Raw genomic sequence first — 19,455 nt, 5'->3', positions numbered from 1 at the left:
AACAGGTCCCAGTCGGTGCGATCAAAGCAGTCCTGGAGTTGTAGGGTGGCGTCCTCGGGCCATATTTTGACCGTCCTTATTGCAGGTTTGGTCTTGCGGATGAGGGGTTTGTATGCAGGCAGTAGAAACAGTGAGAGGTGATCGGATAATCCCAGGGATGGGCAGGGGAGAGCTCTGTATGCGTCTTTGATGTTGGTGTACACTTTATCCAGCGTGTTTGAGCCCCTGGTAGGGCACTGCACATGCTGGTGGAATTTGCGGAGTGCAGCTCGTAGGTCGACCTGATTAAAGTCCACTGCAACAATGAAGGCACCGTCAGGGTGAGCATCCTGCTGCTTACTGATGGCCGAGTGCAGCTGTGCTAGCGCTAGGTTAGCATTAGCCTGTGGTGGGATGTATATGGCCATGATGATAACCACAGTAAACTCCCGAGGCAGGTAAAACGGCCTACATTTAAGCAGTAGGTATTCCAAGTCTGGGGAACAGTAGCTCTCTACTGCAGTGTGGTTTGTGCACCAGTCATTGTTGATGTAGATGCAGAGCCCGCCACCCTTGCTCTTACCAGAGTCCTTTGTTCTATCAGCACGATGCAGTGGTTAGGTCCACAGCCCCGTCGGGAACCAGCGCGCTGAGCCAGGTCTCTGTGAAGATCAGCACACAGCAGTCTTTCAGCGTGTTGATCCAGAGCCTTACCTCATCCAGCTTGTTGGTGAGTGACCGGACATTCGCGAGAAAGACGCTTGGTAGCGATGGTCTTTGTGGAGCCCTCCGTAGCCTGTCCTGCACCCCCGCTTGCCTTCCACGTTTCAGCTTTCGCTCCCGGCGCTTGCTCCGTCTCCTACCCTCCGGAGTGGTGATCCAGGGGGCTGTTCTGCCAAGCTCCCATCGGGATTTTGGTGAGGGTGCTGTAGTACTTACAAGCCAGTTTCTCGCAGCCACGTCCGATGCTGAGCAGTTCCGCAGTGTAGAGTGGTGTACAGTATGCTCTAAATAGCGACATCTTCACCACATCTGCACACGCACCATATTTACGCAAGAGAATATTCGCCTGTACATACAGCATGCGTCATTGCCTATAAATATCCTCATCATCTGTCATTTGTTCTGTAATAATATGCCCTAGATATTTTACCTTATTACAGACACTAAGATTATTGTCAGACAATTTAAAATCAGGATATTTTAGACATTTATCCTCTTTGGTTCTACAGATCATAACAGCACTCTTACTAGCATTATATTTAATATCATGTTCCACACCATACAGAGAACATATAGTAAGGAGCTGCTGGAGACCAGCCCTAGATGGACTAAAGACCACAAGATCATCTGCATACATAATATGGTTCACTAAAATATTACCAATCACGCACCCAGTATTACAGGCTTTCAATTGTTTGGACAGATCATCAATATATAGAAAAAAAGGACTGGGGACAAAATTCCCCCTTGTCTAACACCATTGCTAACCCTAAATGAGGCTGAGATCCTATTGCCCCATTTTATTTGCATAGTCTGGTGGGCATACCAGTAGGCCAGAATTCTCACAATGTATTTAGGCACCCCTCTTTGACTCATTTTACCCAACAGCTTTCTGTGATTAACACGGTCAAAGGCTTTGGAAGCATCAATAAAGCACATAAGGATTGAAGACATTTTGCCTCTATATTTGTTTACAATCCCCTTTAGGGCAAAAATGCACAAGTCAGTGCCATGTTTAGCATTAAAGCCAAACTGGTTATCTGTGGAGTTAACAAACTCATTTATTCTATCCGGCAGAACTCTTTCTAAAAATGTTGACAATATGCTGGCTATAGCTATGGGCCTGTAATTTATGCTGCCTACTTTACCAGCTTTGTCCTTAATGACCGGCACTAACAGAACAGACAACATTGAGTCTGGTGACAAGCCATGAATCATAAAGCCAGTAAAACAAATAGCAAGGAGAGGAGCTATCCTCATACTCGCATACTTAAGATGTTCAGCAGAAATATGATCCAAGCCACTTGCTTTGTTGTTGGACAGCTTGTTCATGGCATGATAATCGCCATCGAGTCATTACTCTCAATATTGTCCACCCTATACATGTAGACTCGACAAGCCTTTAGATCCACACAGTGGTTGCACCAAACTCAAGATCGTCCTTGAATGATATTTGAACCACAAGCTATCATACCTCCGATTAGCCATGTGTGTGTATACCCTACTCTGCCTGTAGTGATCTAAATTGTTTTGACAATGTTTGTGCTTGTCTTGGGTTTAAGAAGATATGACCTTATTAAGGATATAAGTGCTTATGTAAATGCAGGTCACCACATTAGAACTTCCACAGAAATATGAGTGTACATACAACACAACATGATGTCTCATTTTACGAGCTGGGCACATGGAAATATTCTCATCGAAGCACCATCTGGTGTAATAATTCTTTGCCTAGTTTGGTGTTAATATTTGTGAGTGTATCTATAATGATGTGTCACAATCTAACTGTAGTCTATTTGGGTGACATGTTTTCTCTTCTTCCCTAGATGATTACAACTTGAAAATGTCAGCAATATCTGTGGTCGTGTTTTTCTGCGGGGCTGTATTAGGATATACTGCCTTCTATGTCCTGATTAATTTAATGGATACAAATGTAACGGAGAACACAAATGTGCTCGTAGGTGATTCTGTCCACCACCTACACCAACGTCTTCAAGGAATGATGAAATTTAACATCACGCAACATAAAGGTGCCTTTTTTATATGCCAATGTGGTTATAAAGCTCTGTTATTCTATCATGATGCATGATGGTGAATTATAAAGTTGTTGATAGTCTCAGGTAACAATATAAACAGAGTAATTCAAAATACTTTTTACTGAAACATATGGCTTGTTCCCACAGAAACTGTTCAAGCACGATTGAAGTTCTCTTGTTAGTACTTTAAAAAAATAAAGATACAGTGCGGAAACAGACTGTTCTGTTCACCGAGTCCGCGCCGACCAGCGGTCCCTGCACACTAACACTATCCTACATACACTAGGGACAATTTACAATTATACCAAGCCAATTAATTTACAAACCAGTATGTCTTCAGAGTGTGGGAGGAAACCCGAAAACCCAGAGAAATTCCACGCAGGTCACGGGGAGAACGTACAAACCCCATACTGACACCACCTGCAGTCAGGATCAAATCCAGGTCTCTAGCAAGCAACTCTACCACTGCACCACCCTGATGCCTTAACATTTAAGCTTTACTGATTCTGGAATAGAAGCTAAAGTCAAGGGATTTGAAACATTTTTGTTTCAAGCTACATTTTCTCTTCCAATATAATAGAATATGTGGGCTCCATCTCTTGCACCTGATGTTTTTGGAGGCCTCTGTCAATACACAATCAGTGTTATAGTTTCTATTATTTCTTGTTCAAATAAAGAAGGTGGATAGTATTTTATACTATAAATACTGAATCTAAATACTGAAGTTTGAAGAAGGGTCCTGATCTGAAATGGCACCAAACCATATCCTCCAGAGAAGCTTGAAGGTATGAGACGGGAATTGGCTAGGATAGACTGGCAAATTATACTTTGGTTGACAGTGGAGATGCAATGGCAAAGATTTATAGATTGCATGCATGAACTCCAGAAATTGTTCATCCCTGTCTGGCGAAAAAATAAAACTGGGAAAACGGCTCAACCGTGGCTGACGAGGGAAGTCATGGATAGTGTTAAATTCAAGGAAGAGGCATATAAATTGGACAGAAGAAGCGGCAAACAAGGGGACTGGGAGAAATTTAGAACTCAATAGAGGAGGACAAAGGGGTTAATTAAGAGGGGAAAAAAGAGCACGAAAGAAAGCTTGTGGGGAATATATCAACTGACTGTAAAAGTTTAATTAGGTATCTAAAAAGGAAAAGATTAGTGAAGACGAACGTAGGTCCCTAATAGGCAACTTTTTAGGCGAGTGCAAGAGACTCTTCGCTCGCCACATGGTCACCACATGTTCGCTGGTGGTCTCTGGTGAGTCTCCTTCATGGTCGCGAGGAGTTCCCGCATTCTGGGAACTAGTCGCGGCCTCAGTATGGTTGCCGCAAATTTTTCAACATGTTGAAAAGTTTTCTGCGACCAAAAATTGGTCACCATGGAGATAATCGATAATCCTGTAGTTGTAGGTGTAGTTGTAGTGGGGTCACCATTTAGTTGTAGGTAGTCGAGGTTGTCATAGGTAGTATTATTTAATCGCCTTTGCTGACCGGGCATTTTCATTGGCTCATTGGAGGAAAAAAACGTAAGCAGGAGTTTTCAGAACCAAGGGGAACCGACCGGTAATGTTAAATGCCCGCTTAACATCACAGCTGTGCATCTCTGGCTTATTAAAAGTTGTCTGGCTTCTTAAAAGTCTTCTCTCCCCCCCTTCTCACTCCCCCCCCCCCCCTTCTCCCCCCTCCTTCTCCCCCCCCCTTCTCCCCCCCCCTTCTCCCCCCCCCCCCTTCTCCCCCCCCCCCTTCTCCTCCCCTCCTTCTTCTCCCCTCCTTCTTCCCCTCCCCCTACTCTCCCCCCCTCCCCCCTCTTTTAGAGGACTTACTGTGCTAGCCGTCTTAAATACAGCGCCAACCTTCCTGTTCATCGCAGTGTGTGTCTGTATCATCTTGGCTTTGCACCGTGTGAATTTCAGACAGCGCTCCCCCCGCTTGCCCTGGCCTTTGCGGGGTGTGTGTGTGTGTGTGTGTGTGTGTGTGTGTGTGTGTGTGTGTGTGTGTGTGTGTGTGTGTGTGTGTGTGTGTGTGTGTGTGTGTGTGTGTGTGTGTGTGTGTGTGTGTGTGTGTGTGTGTGTGTGTGTGCGTGTCCGCGTGTCCGCTGAACACTGGCCACGGTGGGACAGGCCCATTACAGGCAGCGACAGATGAATGTATAATGGGAAACAGGGAAATGGCAGGACAGGTAAACGAGCTCTGTGGTTCTGTTTTCACTAAGGAAGACACAAACAATCACCCGGAACTACTGGGGGACCGAGGATCTAGTGGGAGGGAGTAACTGAAGGGAATCCACATTTGTCAGAAAATGGTGTTGGGTAAACTGTTGGGACTGAAGGCAGATAAATCCCCAAGGCCTGATGGCCTGCATCCCAGAGTATGCAAGGAGGTGGCTCTAGATATCGTGGATGCATTGGTGATCATTTTCCAATGTTCATAAGTTCATGTTCATAAGTCATTCGAGCTGAATTAGGCTATTCGGTCCGTCAGGTCTACTCTGCCATTTAATCATGGCTGGTCTATCTCTCCCTCCTAACACCATTATTATCTGAATGGTGTCAGATTTGGAGAAGGGGAGGTGCAAAGAGACCTGGGTGTACTTATACATCAGTCACAGAAAGAAAGCATGCAGGTACAGCAGTCAGTGAAGAAAGCTAATGACATGTTGGCCTTCATTGTGAGAGGATTTGAGTTTAGGAGCAAGGAGGTCCTACTGCAGTTGTACAGGGCCCTGGTGAGACCGCACCTGGAGTATTGTGTGTAATTCTGGTCTAATTTGAGGAAGAACATTCTTGCTATTGAGTGAGGGCAGCGTAGGTTCACCAGGTTAATTCCTGGGATGATGGGACTGACATATACGATGAAAGAATGGGTCAACTGGGCTTGTATTCGCTGGAATTTAGAAGGGTGAGAGGATATCTTATAGAAACATATAACATTCTTAGAGGATTGGACAGGGTAGATGCAGGAAAAATGTTCCCGATGTTGTGGGAGTCCAGAACCAGAACCGGCCAACATGACCCAACTACACTCGTCCTATCTTCCCTGCCTTTGGCATGTATCCCTCCAAACCTGTTTTATCCATGTACCTGTCTAACTGTTTCTTAAATGTTGGGATAGTCCCTGCCTCAGCCACCTCCTCTGGCAGCTTGTTCCATACACCCACCACCCTTTGTACCCCTCAAATTCCTATAAAATCTTTTTCTCTTCAACTTAAACCTATTCCCGCATCCTTGATTCGCCCACTCTGGGCAAGAGACTCTGTGTATCTACCCGATCTGTTCCACTCATGATTTTATACACCTCTATAAGATCACCCCTCATCCTCCTGTGCTCCGAGGAATAGTCCCAGTCTACTCAACCTCTTCCTATAGCTCACACCCTCTTGTCCTGGCAACATCCTCGTATATCTTCGCTGTACCCTTTCCAGCTTGACAACTTTCCTATAACATCGTGTCTAGAACGGAACACAATACTGTAAATGCTGTCTCACCAACGTCTTATACAACTGTGACATGACCTCCCAACTTCTATACTCAATACTCTAACTGATGAAGGCCAATGTGCCAAAAGCCTTTTTGACTATGCCTCTAATCTCGCATGGCCGGTTCACAGGATTCCTCTAGAGTGCGTGCGTTAATGTTGATTGACGCGCCGTAGCTCCGACCATGAGAGTTTTAGGCCAATTCTACTACAGTCAAATAACAGGCTGGCTCTAATAGCAGAAGGGCCCCGCGCACTCTGTCAATCGTGCTCTCTTGCTTGCCCACCCTCTGTCCCAGGGGATATAGATGGAAGGTTCTACCTCCACCCCAGATCACCCCTTTTTCCCACTTCTCTGCCTCATTTGGCTTTCCACCCTCTGTCCCCTCACACTTACAAGTCCTCAGGTTAACAGGCAACAAAAGCTTTTCACTGTACCTCATGACAATAAAATTAACTGAACTAAACTGAACCTATATCGCTCTCTGTGGCTTTACATTTCATTCCTCTGTCATAAATTCGTATGTTCTAGGGGCAGAATTAGGCCATTTGGCCCATCAAGTCTACTCCACCATTCAATAATGGCTGATCTATCTTTCTTTCTCTACCCCATTCTCCTGCCTTCTCCCCATCACCCCGAACACATCAACAAAAAAAAATCAAGAATCTGGCAATCTCCACCTTGATATCCATTGACGTGGCCTCCACAGTCATCTGTGGCACATTTCAATCCTTATCTGACACCACTTTACCTCCTTGTCTCCAGTGGTCAGACTGATTGTAATTGGCTCCCCCCCACAAACCCTTCAACCTATAGCCCTCCTGACCTGAAACATGGCCTATCCATGTCTTCCAAAGATGCTGCCTGACCCACTGAGTTACTCCACATTTTCCAGCATCTGCAGTTTCTTGTGCCTTTATCACTTGCCAGGATTTGTCCCAAACCCACCTGTTTTCTAGCTTCCTCCAATTATAATTCGTCTTAAGAAGAGACCGAACTGGAACGTTTCCTTTTCATGTTCAGCAGAGATGCTGCTTGACCTGCTGTTACTCCAGCAATTAGTGTTTTATATTAAATATTATATATGTATGTTTACATGTTAAATAATGCGACATTACTACAGTTAGCAATTGATCCTTGTTTTTGAATGGCTTTAATTGAAAGTTGTCTCTAACATACAACAGTATCTGCTCTATGATTGTAAATATGTACTTTCCAATAGACATTTCCCAAAATGTAACCATTCTTCACAATTCTGAATAATAATCCTGTCCTGAAATGTTGCCTGCCCATTCCATCATTTGTTGCTTCCTGACATGCTGACTTACTCCATCTCATTGAAACGTATAAAATTGTTAAGGGTTTGGACACGCTAGAGGCAGTAAACATGTTCCCGATGTTTGGGGAGTACAGAACCAGGGGCCACAGTTTAAGAATAAGGGGTAAGCCATTTAGAACGCCGACGAGGAAACACTTTTTCTCACAGAGAGTGATGAGTCTGGGGAATTCTCTGCCTGAGAGGGCGGTGGAGGCAGGTTCTCTGGATGCTTTCAAGAGAGAGCTAGATGGGGCTCTTAAAAATAGCAGAGTCAGGGGATATGGGGAGAAGGCAGGAATGGGGTACTGATTGGGGATGATCAGCCATGATCACATTGAATGGCGGTGCTGGCTCAAAGGGCCGAATGGCCTACTCCTGCACCTATTGTCTATTGTCTATTGACCGTTTGACCAAATGCTGCCAGCACAATAACCTGGCTCTCAACACCAGCAAATCCAAGGAACTGATTGTGGACTTTGGAAGGGGTAGGATGGGGACCCATAGTCCCGTTTATATCAATGGGTCGATGGTGGAGAGGGTCAAGAGCTTCAAATTCCTGGGTGTGCATATCTCTGAAGATCTCTCCTGGTCCGAGAACACCGATGCAATTATAAAGAAAGCACATCAGCGCCTCTACTTCCTGAGAAGATTACGGAGAGTCGGTATGTCAAGAAGGACTCTCTCGAACTTCTACAGGTGCACAGTAGAGAGCATGCTGACCGGTTGCATCGTGGCTTGGTTCGGCAACTTGAGTGCCCAGGAGCGGAAAAGACTGCAAAAAGTTGTAAACCCTGCCCTGTCTATCATCGGCTCTGACCTCCCTACCGTCAATGGGATCTATCGCAGTCGCTGCCTCAAAAAGGCTGGCAGCATCATCAAGGACCCACACCATCTTGGCCACTCACTCACACATTGTGCTTACGTTTTTTTCCCCCCAATGAGCCAATGAAAATGCCCGGTCAGCAAAGGAGATTAACTAAAACTAACTATGACTACCTCGACTACCTATGGCGATGGCAACCCCACTACCACTGCACCTACGACTACAAAAGTATCGATTTTTGGTCGCAGAAAAAATGTCAACATGTTGAAAAATTTGCTGTGACCATACTGAGGCCGCGACCAGTTCCCAGAATACGGGAACTCCTTGCGACCAAGAAGGAGACTCACCAGAGACCATCAACGAACATGTTGCGACCGTATGGCAATTAGAGTCTCCTGCTCTCGCCTAAAAAGTCGCCTAAGTGGGACAGGCCCTTTAAAAGCACCGACTCATAAGCAACGTAGATAGATGTTCAATTCTTGATCGAGTTGTTATAAGTGTTCCACTGTGTCCCAGGTTATTTTTCTTTCCCGTCCCAAGACCCGTTCGAATCATGCTTCATTTTGAACAAGTGGATGGATTCTATTCAAAATGAATTGTTACTCTGTGTCACAAAATAACTATTTCTGAAGGTGGAAGGATGAGTGAACTGCAGTTACTTTGTAATCTCTGCATTTACAGCACTTGTGTTTTTCCATAGTAACGTCTTTAGGCTTATTAATATTTTGTCATTGTTTTTTAAATGAAATGCATGAATCTTCTCTCTCCAGATGAAAACAGAGACCTTGCTGATGATCTGTATAAGAGAGTGCGAATCCTGTGCTGGGTGATGACTGGGCCCCAGAATCTGAAAAAAAAGACCGAACATGTCAAAGCCACCTGGGCTAAAAAATGTAACTCTGTGCTTTTCATGAGCTCTAAAAAAAACAAAGATTTCCCTACAGTGGGACTCGATGTTAAAGAAGGCAGACAGCATCTTAATAGAAAAACTATCGAAGCATTCCGTTATGTTTTTGACCATCATTTGAATGAAGCTGATTGGTTCTTGAAAGCAGATGATGACACATACGTTATTGTTGACAATCTGCGTTGGCTATTATCAACGCATTCTCCAGATCAACCCATATTCTTTGGAAGAAAATTTAAGCCATTTGTTCAGCAAGGGTTCATGAGTGGTGGAGCTGGATATGTACTTAGCAGAGAAGCATTGAAAAGATATGTTGGTGCCTTCAAGACTGGGAAATGCAATTATTCAACAGGTGCAGAGGATGTAGCCGTTTCAAAGTGTATGCAGAGCCTTGATGTAGATGCTGGCGACTCCAGGGACACAAATGAAAGGGAAACCTTTCATCCTCTTACGCTAGATCATCATTTGATAAAAAACTATATACCGCAATCATCCTGGTACAGAAAATATTGTTTCTATCCCATTACAGAGGTGAGACATTAAATATGTGAACATAAAAGGCTAACCATTAATAGTTATTCATATTCTGGCTATTTTGACTTTTTTGAACAATTTGGTTTAGTCATAAAAAGATCTCAGACCATTTCCCATTTCCAACTTCCAAATTGACCTCAAAGCCATGCCCATTCATTGTCTCCTATTTAGTTGACTGGAAGAATTTCACACTGAGCACACAGATGCTATGTTATGTTACATTTGCTGTGGAAACAAACTTGAAAACGTTAATTAATCTATTTTTATTTGACTATTATATCGTGGGAATTGTGATTTGGAATATGATTTAAAATCTTTTTGCTTGAGGTTATTGACAGAAGGAAATGGTTGACGTATAACGTTTCTAAGGGAGATAAATAGCGATTACCAATTTAAATCCTTGGCATACATTAAAAATGTGCACAGATTATTGAGAGTTGACATCTGCAGGGGGATATTACTTTTGTTTCATGTAAAGTTAGTGTTTGACGGAAAGGATGTACGTTTTTCTTTCTTGATGTGAAATACTGACATTTATCTGGCTGAAATCTGTCTTAACAAAATCACGGGGGATATCAGTTTTCGTAGAAAACAAATTGTCAAAACCAAACATCAACTAGGCAACTATTTCACCGAACACTTGCGCTCAGTCTGCCAAGGGCTGCTGGGTCTGCTAATTGCTAACCATTTCAACTCTGCCTGCCATTTCTGTCATTACTCTGCCATTACTGATCTTTCTGTCCTCGGCCTCCTCCATTGCCAGAATGAGACCACACACAAACTGGATGTACAACACCTCATATTTTGCATGGGTTGTTTACAACCCAACACTATAAAAAATGGAATTCTCTAATTTTAGATTTAAAAATACCTTCCCCAAAACCCTCCTCATTTTGCCCACCTCTCCTCCTTGTACCCACCTGGATGCACACCTTTGTCCCATATCCCCCTCCCCTTTCTCCCCCCTGTCACCTTTATAATTCCTTCTGGCCACCATTCTCTCCTCTTCTCTCCCAATCTGCCGTTTGTCAAGTCAAGTCAAGTCAAGTCTAGAGAGTTTATTGTCATGTGTCCCAGATAGGACAATGAAATTCTTGCTTGCTGCAGCACAACAGAATATTGTAAACAAAAATACAGAACAGTTCCTCAGATTAGGAGACCAAAACTGTTCAATATACACATAAATAAGCAGATAAAGTGCAATAGGCTGTTACAGTTCAGAGTCTGCTTGTTGGCTAGTTTAATAGCCTGATGGCTGTGGGGAAGGAGCTGTTCCAGGATGTAACAAATTTCAGGCTCCTGTACTTTCTGCCCAATAGTAGCGGAGAGTTGAGTGCGTGGCCAGGATGGTGTGGGTCCTTGATTTTGGCTGCCTTTTTAGAAACATAGAAACATAGAAAATAGGTGCAGGAGTAGGCCATTCGGCCCTTCGAGCCTGCACCGCCATTCAATATGATCATGGCTGATCATCCAACTCAGGTATCCTGTACCTGCCTTCTCTCCATACCCCCTGATCCCTCTTAAATATAGCCAACGAAATGGCCTCAACTACCTTCTGCGGCAGAGAATTCCAGAGATTCACCACTCTCTGTGTGAAAAATGTTTTCCTCATCTCGGTCCCCCTTTCCCCCTTATCCTTAAACTGTGACCCCTTGCTCTGGACTTCCCCAACATCGGAAACAATCTTCCTGCATCTAGCCTGTCCAACCCCTTAAGAATTTTGTAAGTTTCTATAAGATCCCCCCTCAATCTTCTAAATTCTAGCGAGTACAAACCGAGTCTATCCAACCTTTCTTCATATGAAAGTCCTGACATCCCAGGAATCAATCTGGTGAACCTTCTCTGTACTCCCTCTATGGCAAGAATGTATTTCCTCAGATTAGGAGACCAAAACTGTACGCAATACTCCAGGTGTGGTCTCACCAAGACCCTCTACAACTGCAGTAGAACCGCCCTGCTCCTATACTCAAATCCTTTTGCTATGAATGCTAACATACCATTCGCCTTCTTCACTGCCTGCTGCACCTGCATGCCTACTTTTAATGACTGGTGTACCATGACACCCAGGTCTCGTTGCATCTCCCCCTTTCCTAATCGGCCACCAATCAGATAATAGCCTACTTTCCTGTTTTTGCCACCAAAGTGGATAACCTCGCATTTATCCACATTATACTGCATCTGCCATGCATTTGCCCACTCACCCAGCCTACCCAAGTCACCTTGCAGCCTCCTAGCATCCTCCTCACAGCTAACACTGCCCCCCAGCTTCGTGTCATCCGCAAACTTGGAGATGTTGCATTCAATTCCCTCGTCCAAATCATTAATATATATCGTAAATAGCTGGGGTCCCAGCACTGAGCCTTGCGATACCCCACTAGTCACTGCCTGCCATTGTGAAAAGGACCCGTTTACTCCTACTCTTTGCTTCCTGTCTGCCAGCCAGTTCTCTATCCACATCAATACTGAACCACCAATACCGTGTGCTTTAAGTTTGTATACTAATCTCTTATATGAGACCTTGTCGAAAGCCTTTTGAAAGTCCAGATATAACACATCCACTGGTTCTCCCTTATCCACTCTACTAGTTACATCCTCGAAAAATTCTATAAGATTCGTCAGACATGATTTACCTTTCATAAATTCATGCTGACTTTGTCCAATGATTTCACCACTTTCCAAATGTGCTGCTATCCCATCTTTAATAACTGATTCTAGCAGTTTCCCCACTACCGATGTTAGACTAACTGGTCTGTAATTCCCCCTTTTCTCTCTCCCTCCCTTCTTAAAAAGTGGTGTTACATTAGCTACCCTCCAATCCTCAGGAACTACTCCAGAATCTAAAGAGTTTTGAAAAATTATCACCAATGCATCCACTATTTCTGGGGCTACTTCCTTAAGTACTCTGGGATGCAGCCTATCTGGCCCTGGGGATTTATCGGCCTTTAATCCATTCAATTTACCTAACACCACTTCCCGGCTAACCTGGATTTCACTCAGTTCCTCCATCTCATTTGACCCCCGGTCCCCTGCTATTTCCGGCAGATTATTTATGTTTTCCTTAGTGAAGACAGAACCAAAGTAGTTATTCAATTGTTCTGCCATGTCCTTGTTCCCCATGATCAATTCATCTGTTTCTGACTGCAAGGGACCTACATTTGTTTTAACTAATCTTTTTCTCTTCACATATCTATAAAAGCTTTTGCAGTCAGTTTTTATGTTCCCTGCCAGTTTTCTTTCATAATCTATTTTCCCTTTCCTAATTAAGCCCTTTGTCCTCCTCTGCTGGTCTCTGAATTTCTCCCAGTCCTCTGGTAGGCTGCTTTTTCTGGCTAATTTGTACGCTTCATCTTTTGTTTTGATACTATCCCTGATTACCCTTGTTATCCATGGATGCACTACCTTCCCTGATTTATTTTTTTGCCAAACTGGGATGAACAATTGTTGTAGTTCATCCATGCAGTCTTTAAATGCCTTCCATTGCATATCCACCGTCAACCCATTAAGAATCAATCGCCAGTCTATCTTGGCCAATTCACGTCTCATACCCTCAAAGTTACCTTTCTTTAAGTTCAGGACCCTTGTTTCTGAATTAACAATGTCACTCTCCATCCTAATGAAGAATTCAACCATATTATGATCACTCTTGCCAAGGGGTCACGCACAACAAGACTGCTAACTAACCCTTCCTCATTAACGAACACCTCCGCTCAGTCCGCCTTAACCTACCTGACCTCCCGGTGGCTCAGCACTTCAACTCCCCCTCCCATTCCCAATCCGACCTCTCTGTCCTGGGTCTCCTCCATTGCCAGAGTGAGCAACAGCGGAAATTGGAGGAACAGCACCTCATATTCCGTCTGGGGTCCTTGCGCCCTTATGGCATCAACATTGAATTCCCCCAATTTGGCTAGCCTGTGCTGTCCCCTCCCCTTCCTTCACCCTCTAGCTGTCTCCACCCCCCCTCCCATCCGCCCGCCCTCCGGCTCCTCCTCCTCCCTTTTTCCTTCTTTCTTTCCCCACCCCCCATCAGTCTGAAGAAGGGTTTCGGCCCGAAACGTCGCCTATTTCCTTCGCTCCATAGATGCTGCTGCACCCGCTGAGTTCCTCCAGCAATTTTGTGTACCTTCGATATTCCAGCATCTGCAGTTCCCTTTTGAACACTTCCTCATTAATCAATACCCTAGCTGGAATAGCCTGCTCTCTCGTTGGTTCCTCTACATGTTGGTTTAGAAAACTATCCCGCATACATTCCAAGAAATCCTCTTCTTCAGCACCCTTGCCAATTTGATTCACCCAATCTATATGTAGATTGAAGTCACCCATTATAACTGTTTTGCCTTTGTTGCACGCATTTCTAATTTCCTGTTTAATGCCATCCCCAACTCCACTACTACTGTTAGGTAGCCTGTACACAACTCCCACTAGAGTTTTCTGCCCCTTAGTGTTTCGCAGCTCTACCCATATCGATTCCAAATCCTCCAAGCTAATGTCCTTCCTTTCTATTGCTTTAATCTGCTCTCTAACCAGCAATGCTACCCCACCTTCTTTCCCTTTCTGTCTATCCCTCCTGAATATTGAATATCCCTGGATGTTCAGCTCCCAGCCTTGGTCACCCTGGAGCCATGTCTCCGTGATCCCAACTATATCATAGTCATTAATAGCTATCTGCACATTCATCTCATCCACCTTATTACGAATGCTCCTTGCATTGAGACACAAAGCCTTCAGGCTTGTTTTTACAACACTCTTACCCCTTATACTATTATGTTGAAAAGTGGCCCTTTTTGATTTTTGCCCTGGATTTGTCTGCCTGCCACATTTCACCTTGCTACCTATTGCTTCTACCCTCATTTTACACCCCTCTGTCTCTACGCTCACACATTTAAGAAACCCTTTCCCTTTAACTCCATCCTCAACTATCCCATTCGACACCCCACCCCCCTTATTCAGTTTAAAACCACCCGTGTAGCAGTGGCAAAACTGCCTGCCAGAATGCTGGTCCCCCACCTGTTAAGATGCAATCCGTCCCTTTTGTACAGTTCCCCCTTACCCCAAAACAGATCCCAGTGATCTAAGAATCTAAATCCCTGCCCCGTGCACCAGTTCCTCAGCCACACGTTCAGGTCCCGTTCTCCCTGTTCCTGCTCTCGCCAGCACGAGGAACTGGAAGCAAACCGGAGATAACAACCCTGTTTTTGAGGCTGCGACTGCGATAGATGTCTTCTTTTCATCTCTGGCCTTTGTTCACCCATCTGCCAATAAACCCACTTTTCATCTGCATCCACCGATGACTTGCCAGACCTTGCAGCTGTCAGAACTGAATTCCATCCGCCATCACTCCTTCCAACTTTCCAGATGATGTGTATCCTATTGTAGCCTTTAAAAACCCTCCTTGCTATCCACAACACCAGCAGTTTTTGTATCATTGTCAATTTATCATACCTCCTACATTAAATCGTTTGAAACATATAATATTGTTAAGGGCTTGGACACACTAGAGGCAGGAAACATGTTCCCGATGTTGGGGGAATCCAGAACCAGGGGCCACAGCCTAAGAATAAGGAGTAAGCCATTTAGAATGGAGACGAGGAAACACTTTTTCTCACAGAGAGTGGTGAGTCTGTGGAATTCTCTGCCTCAGAGGGCAGTGGAGGCAGGTTCTCTGGATGCTTTCAAGAGAGAGCTAGATAGGGCTCTTAAAAATAGCGGAGTCAGGGGATATGGGGAGAAGGCAGGAAAGGGGTGCTGATTGGGGATGATCAGCCATGATCACATTGAATGGCGGTGCTGGCTCGAAGGGCCAAATAGCCTACTCCTGCACCTATTGTCTATTGTCTATTGTTAAAGTATAATACAAACATCAAGAGTCCCAAAAAATCCTTTTTGTTTACTGCTGGTCACAGACCTCCCATCAGAAGAGCAACCGTTCCCCACCACTCTCTGCCTCCTATTGCCATCTAATTTTGGTCTCCCCCCTCCCTCAGCAATACCTCTTTGTTACGATTTGAGAGACAGGATTTCCCATAAAGTCCTTGTCTTTCCAAATGAAGATAAATCGTGTTCCTTAGTAATTTTTCCATTTATTTCTCGATGTAAGACTCTAGCTTATAGTTATCCTGCGTATCCACACTGCCATTTTGAAATTTGCTGTCCTTAAATCGTCCATTACTTTTCTCAATGCAAAATGGCTGCTTGGGCCACCATCAATCTCCTCACCTCCAATGAAAGCCTGTGATACATCTCATCATGCTCTAGATTTACCCATCTTTTAAATATCCAAGGACATCTAGCTTCTCCTCCTTCCTCATGCTAACATTCTCTTGAGCATCAGCGCTCGCCGGTACCATTTCTTCTATCATATATTTTTCAGTCTTTGCATATGAGGCATATTCATGTAGTTTATCATTCACATTATGTGGCTCCACACACAGATTGCCCCTACTGTTTCCCTGGTTACTGTCTTCCACCTAATAAATGTTACAATATTAGAACCCCGATTCACCCTAACCTTCTCTGCTAATGACATTCCATGATCATTTCAATTGTCTTCCTAATTTCCTTTTTAAATACTCTCCCGCAGTCTCTATATTCCTCAGGGCACTCAACTGTTTTCAGTTGCTTATATCTGTGCTTTAAAAAAAAATTTCAACTCCTCAGTATCCTTCGCCATCCAGGGTTTGCTAATCTTGTCATTCTTTACCTTTCACCATCATGGGAACATGTTGACCATGAACATTCATTATCTCTCTTTTTTGTTAAAAACCACCCACTTATTGAATGTTATTTCACTTGCACGTAGCTGTTCCTTACCTGTTTTCACGAGGTCCTGTCCTGTGCGTTTGAAAATGTTCCTCTCCCAATTTACGTCCCCAGTTTGTAGACCATCTTTATCCCTCTTCATAATCACCTAGAAACGAGCACAATTATGATCAAAGTACCCAAATGTTCCACCACTGAGATTTCCACCACTTGTCCAGCTTCATTCCCCAAGATTAAATCCAGTAGAGCCTTTTGTCCAGTATAACTATCTACGGTACTTATTGGCCAAAATACTCTCCTGGATGCACTTTACAAAGTCCTCTACACCAAAGCCCTTTGCACGAGGCACTCCCACTCAATATTTGGCAGGTTAAGGTTCCTCACAACTATAACCCTATTGCTCTTGCACCTTTCTGTGATTTATCTACATATCTGCTCCTCTACTTCCCACTATCATTTGAAAAGCTTTTAATTAACCCTCCTTTTATTTTATCCATGGCTCCTCCGTTCCTAGCAGTTCTGTTCTTTCACCCCTCACTCCTGAGGCAGAACAGGGATGGAGTTCCCCTGCTCCCACCCTTCACCCCACCAGCCTCCAAATCCAACACATCATTCTCTGACATGTCCACCAGCATCTATGCAATCCCACCACCAGACACATCTTTCTCTCCTCCTTCCTTTCCACAGTTCTCTCTCTCCACAACTCCCTGGTTTGCTCATCCTCCTCCACACACCTCTCTCAAGCACTTTCCACTGCAATTGCAGTAAGAACAACTCTCCCTACACAACTTCTCTCACCTCCATTTGGGGATCTCACTAGTCATTTCAGGTGAGGCAGTGGTTTACATGCACCTCCTCCCTTGCACCGACCCAATATGTCACCTATCCATGTACTCCAGGGATGCTGCCTGACCCACTGAGTTACTCCAGCACTTTGTGTTCTATGAAGTGCTAGTCACCCAAAATCCATAATTCATAATTCATATGGGAATAATGTCGGGATCGACTGTACTTGGCATGAGACTTGCATACATTTGGATGTTTCTTTAATGCAGTTTATTTTCTCTTTAGGGTCCTGGATGTTGTTCGGATCTGTCAGTGTCATTCCACTATGTCAATGCTGCGACCATGTATCTTTTAGAGTACTTGACTTATCATCTCCGACCATACGGCTACAAGTATAGATATTATCCAGAGTCTGCAACAAAGGACTTGAAGCAGACATAGATTTCTGTGAAACATCTGTTCAAATTCATTTGTTGGAAATGAATGGTCATCAAAAATGTCTTGGAGATTTGCTTTTTGCGCAAAGTACACTGGACAACACAGCAACAGAAGTAATGATATGGCATGGTTGTAAAGAATCACACATGGACATCCGTGGGATTTTATTCTTTTATTACTGGCTTGAAAAATCAAGCAATGAAATTTGTATCATGATCAACAAAATAAGTTTGGAATGTGTCTCATGGGAACTACATTGTCTTACCTCTTGATGTTTAAGTGAACATAAGAAGAAATTGATTTATTTTTGGATTTGCTGCATTCTTTCACGGGCAGCCTGACGACATTATATCTGTTCTCATTGTTGCCTGAGAAGAAAGAAAACTATTTAGAGCTGCTGTTTACAATCCTGTTTACAAAACATACTTATTGGGTACAAATATATCTTCATATCCGATGTTCCAGGTGTGGATTCCTGTATATCGGCGAGACCAAGAGCAGGCTCGGTGATCATTTTGCTGAACACCTCCGCTCAGTCCGCCTAAATCTACCTGATCTCCCAATTACTCAGCAATTTAACTCCCCCTCCCATTCCCACTCTGACCTTCCTGTCCTGGGCCTCCTCCATTGTCAGAGTGAGGCCCAGCGCAAATTGGAGGACCAGCACCTCATATTTCGCTTTGGTAGCTTGCACATAGCCTTTGCTTTACCTCTCTCTACCCTCCCCCCCTTCCCAGTTCTCCTACCAGTCCTACTGTCTCTGACTACATTTTATCTCAGTATTGCCCACTCCCCTGACATCAGTCTGATGAAGGATCATGACCCAAAACGTCACCCATTCCATCTCTCCAGCGGTATCCCGTTGAGTTACACCAGCGCTTTGTGTCAACCTATAGTTAATGGGGTTGGCTCTATAACTTTTTTTATAAACGGAAATAACTGCTATTTTATAACTCATTTAAATCTACAGATGTTTGGATGATCACATGTTGACAATCTGACATATGTTATGTTTTTATTTCTCTGCTTTACTCACTATCTTTGAATTAATGCACAATTTTTCTGCCCATCTCTCCCTCATATAACACGACTGGCCCTTCAGTTTCTACACCTTGAAGGCCTCCAACTGATGATTTATCTGCTATAATTTGAGTCCTGTCCACCTGAGCCAGACTTGTCCTTAGTCTGTGTGTGATAGTGTTAGTGAGCGGGGATCACCAGTTGGTGCCGAATCAGTGGGTCAAAGGGACAGTTTTGATGCTGTATCTCCAAAGTGAAATAAGAAAAATCTATATCCTATTATATAATTTGAGACTTTCCTAAAAAAATCAAACTCGTGGTAAGCACGTAGATTGTACGTAGCGGGTACGTCGGAGCTCGGGACGTTTCTTAGCGGCTCGTAACGCTAACGGCAGGTACTCGGGAAACGCGGTAAGCTCGTGAAGACGCGTGAAGATTTTTCAACATGTTGAAAAATGTCCACGAGAGCCCCAAGCACCTACGAGTGGCTATTACCGTAATTCTCCGAGTTCGAATCAGGGGAAACTCGGGAGAACTCTTGAATTAGCTTGTACAGTGGGACAGACCCATTTCTATCCAAAACTCTGCAAGTGTTCTGTTGTCTGCAAATTTGTTAATCAGCATATTCATCTAAATCCAGAAAGCCAGCAAATTTATA

The 19,455-nt window shown here is 44.1% G+C and overlaps 1 protein-coding gene across 3 annotated transcripts in view; it reads left to right on the top strand.

Moving 5' to 3' along the window:
• The window catches only part of LOC116991784 (glycoprotein-N-acetylgalactosamine 3-beta-galactosyltransferase 1-like), a 72,832-nt gene extending 53,737 nt beyond the window's left edge, over window positions 1-19,095 (top strand). Inside the window, exons 1-4 of one of the 3 annotated variants that reach the window (XM_033050719.1) lie at window positions 692-709; window positions 2,529-2,732; window positions 9,127-9,794; window positions 17,625-19,095. In XM_033050719.1, the coding sequence (XP_032906610.1) occupies window positions 2,546-2,732; window positions 9,127-9,794; window positions 17,625-17,780 (1,011 nt within the window). In that variant the 5' untranslated portion in view covers window positions 692-709; window positions 2,529-2,545 and the 3' untranslated portion in view covers window positions 17,781-19,095. Of the gene's footprint in view, window positions 1-691; window positions 710-2,528; window positions 2,733-9,126; window positions 9,795-17,624 lie in introns of those variants that run through there. The other 2 variants (XM_033050711.1, XM_033050729.1) reach the window with 2 other exon arrangements.
• Window positions 19,096-19,455: the final 360 nt, after the last annotated feature.

Source organism: Amblyraja radiata, chromosome 2 (assembly GCF_010909765.2).
Source record: "Amblyraja radiata isolate CabotCenter1 chromosome 2, sAmbRad1.1.pri, whole genome shotgun sequence".
NCBI lineage: Eukaryota > Metazoa > Chordata > Chondrichthyes > Rajiformes > Rajidae > Amblyraja > Amblyraja radiata.
Note: the sequence above shows the minus strand (reverse complement) of the source record. Positions and strands in the feature narration are given on the sequence as shown.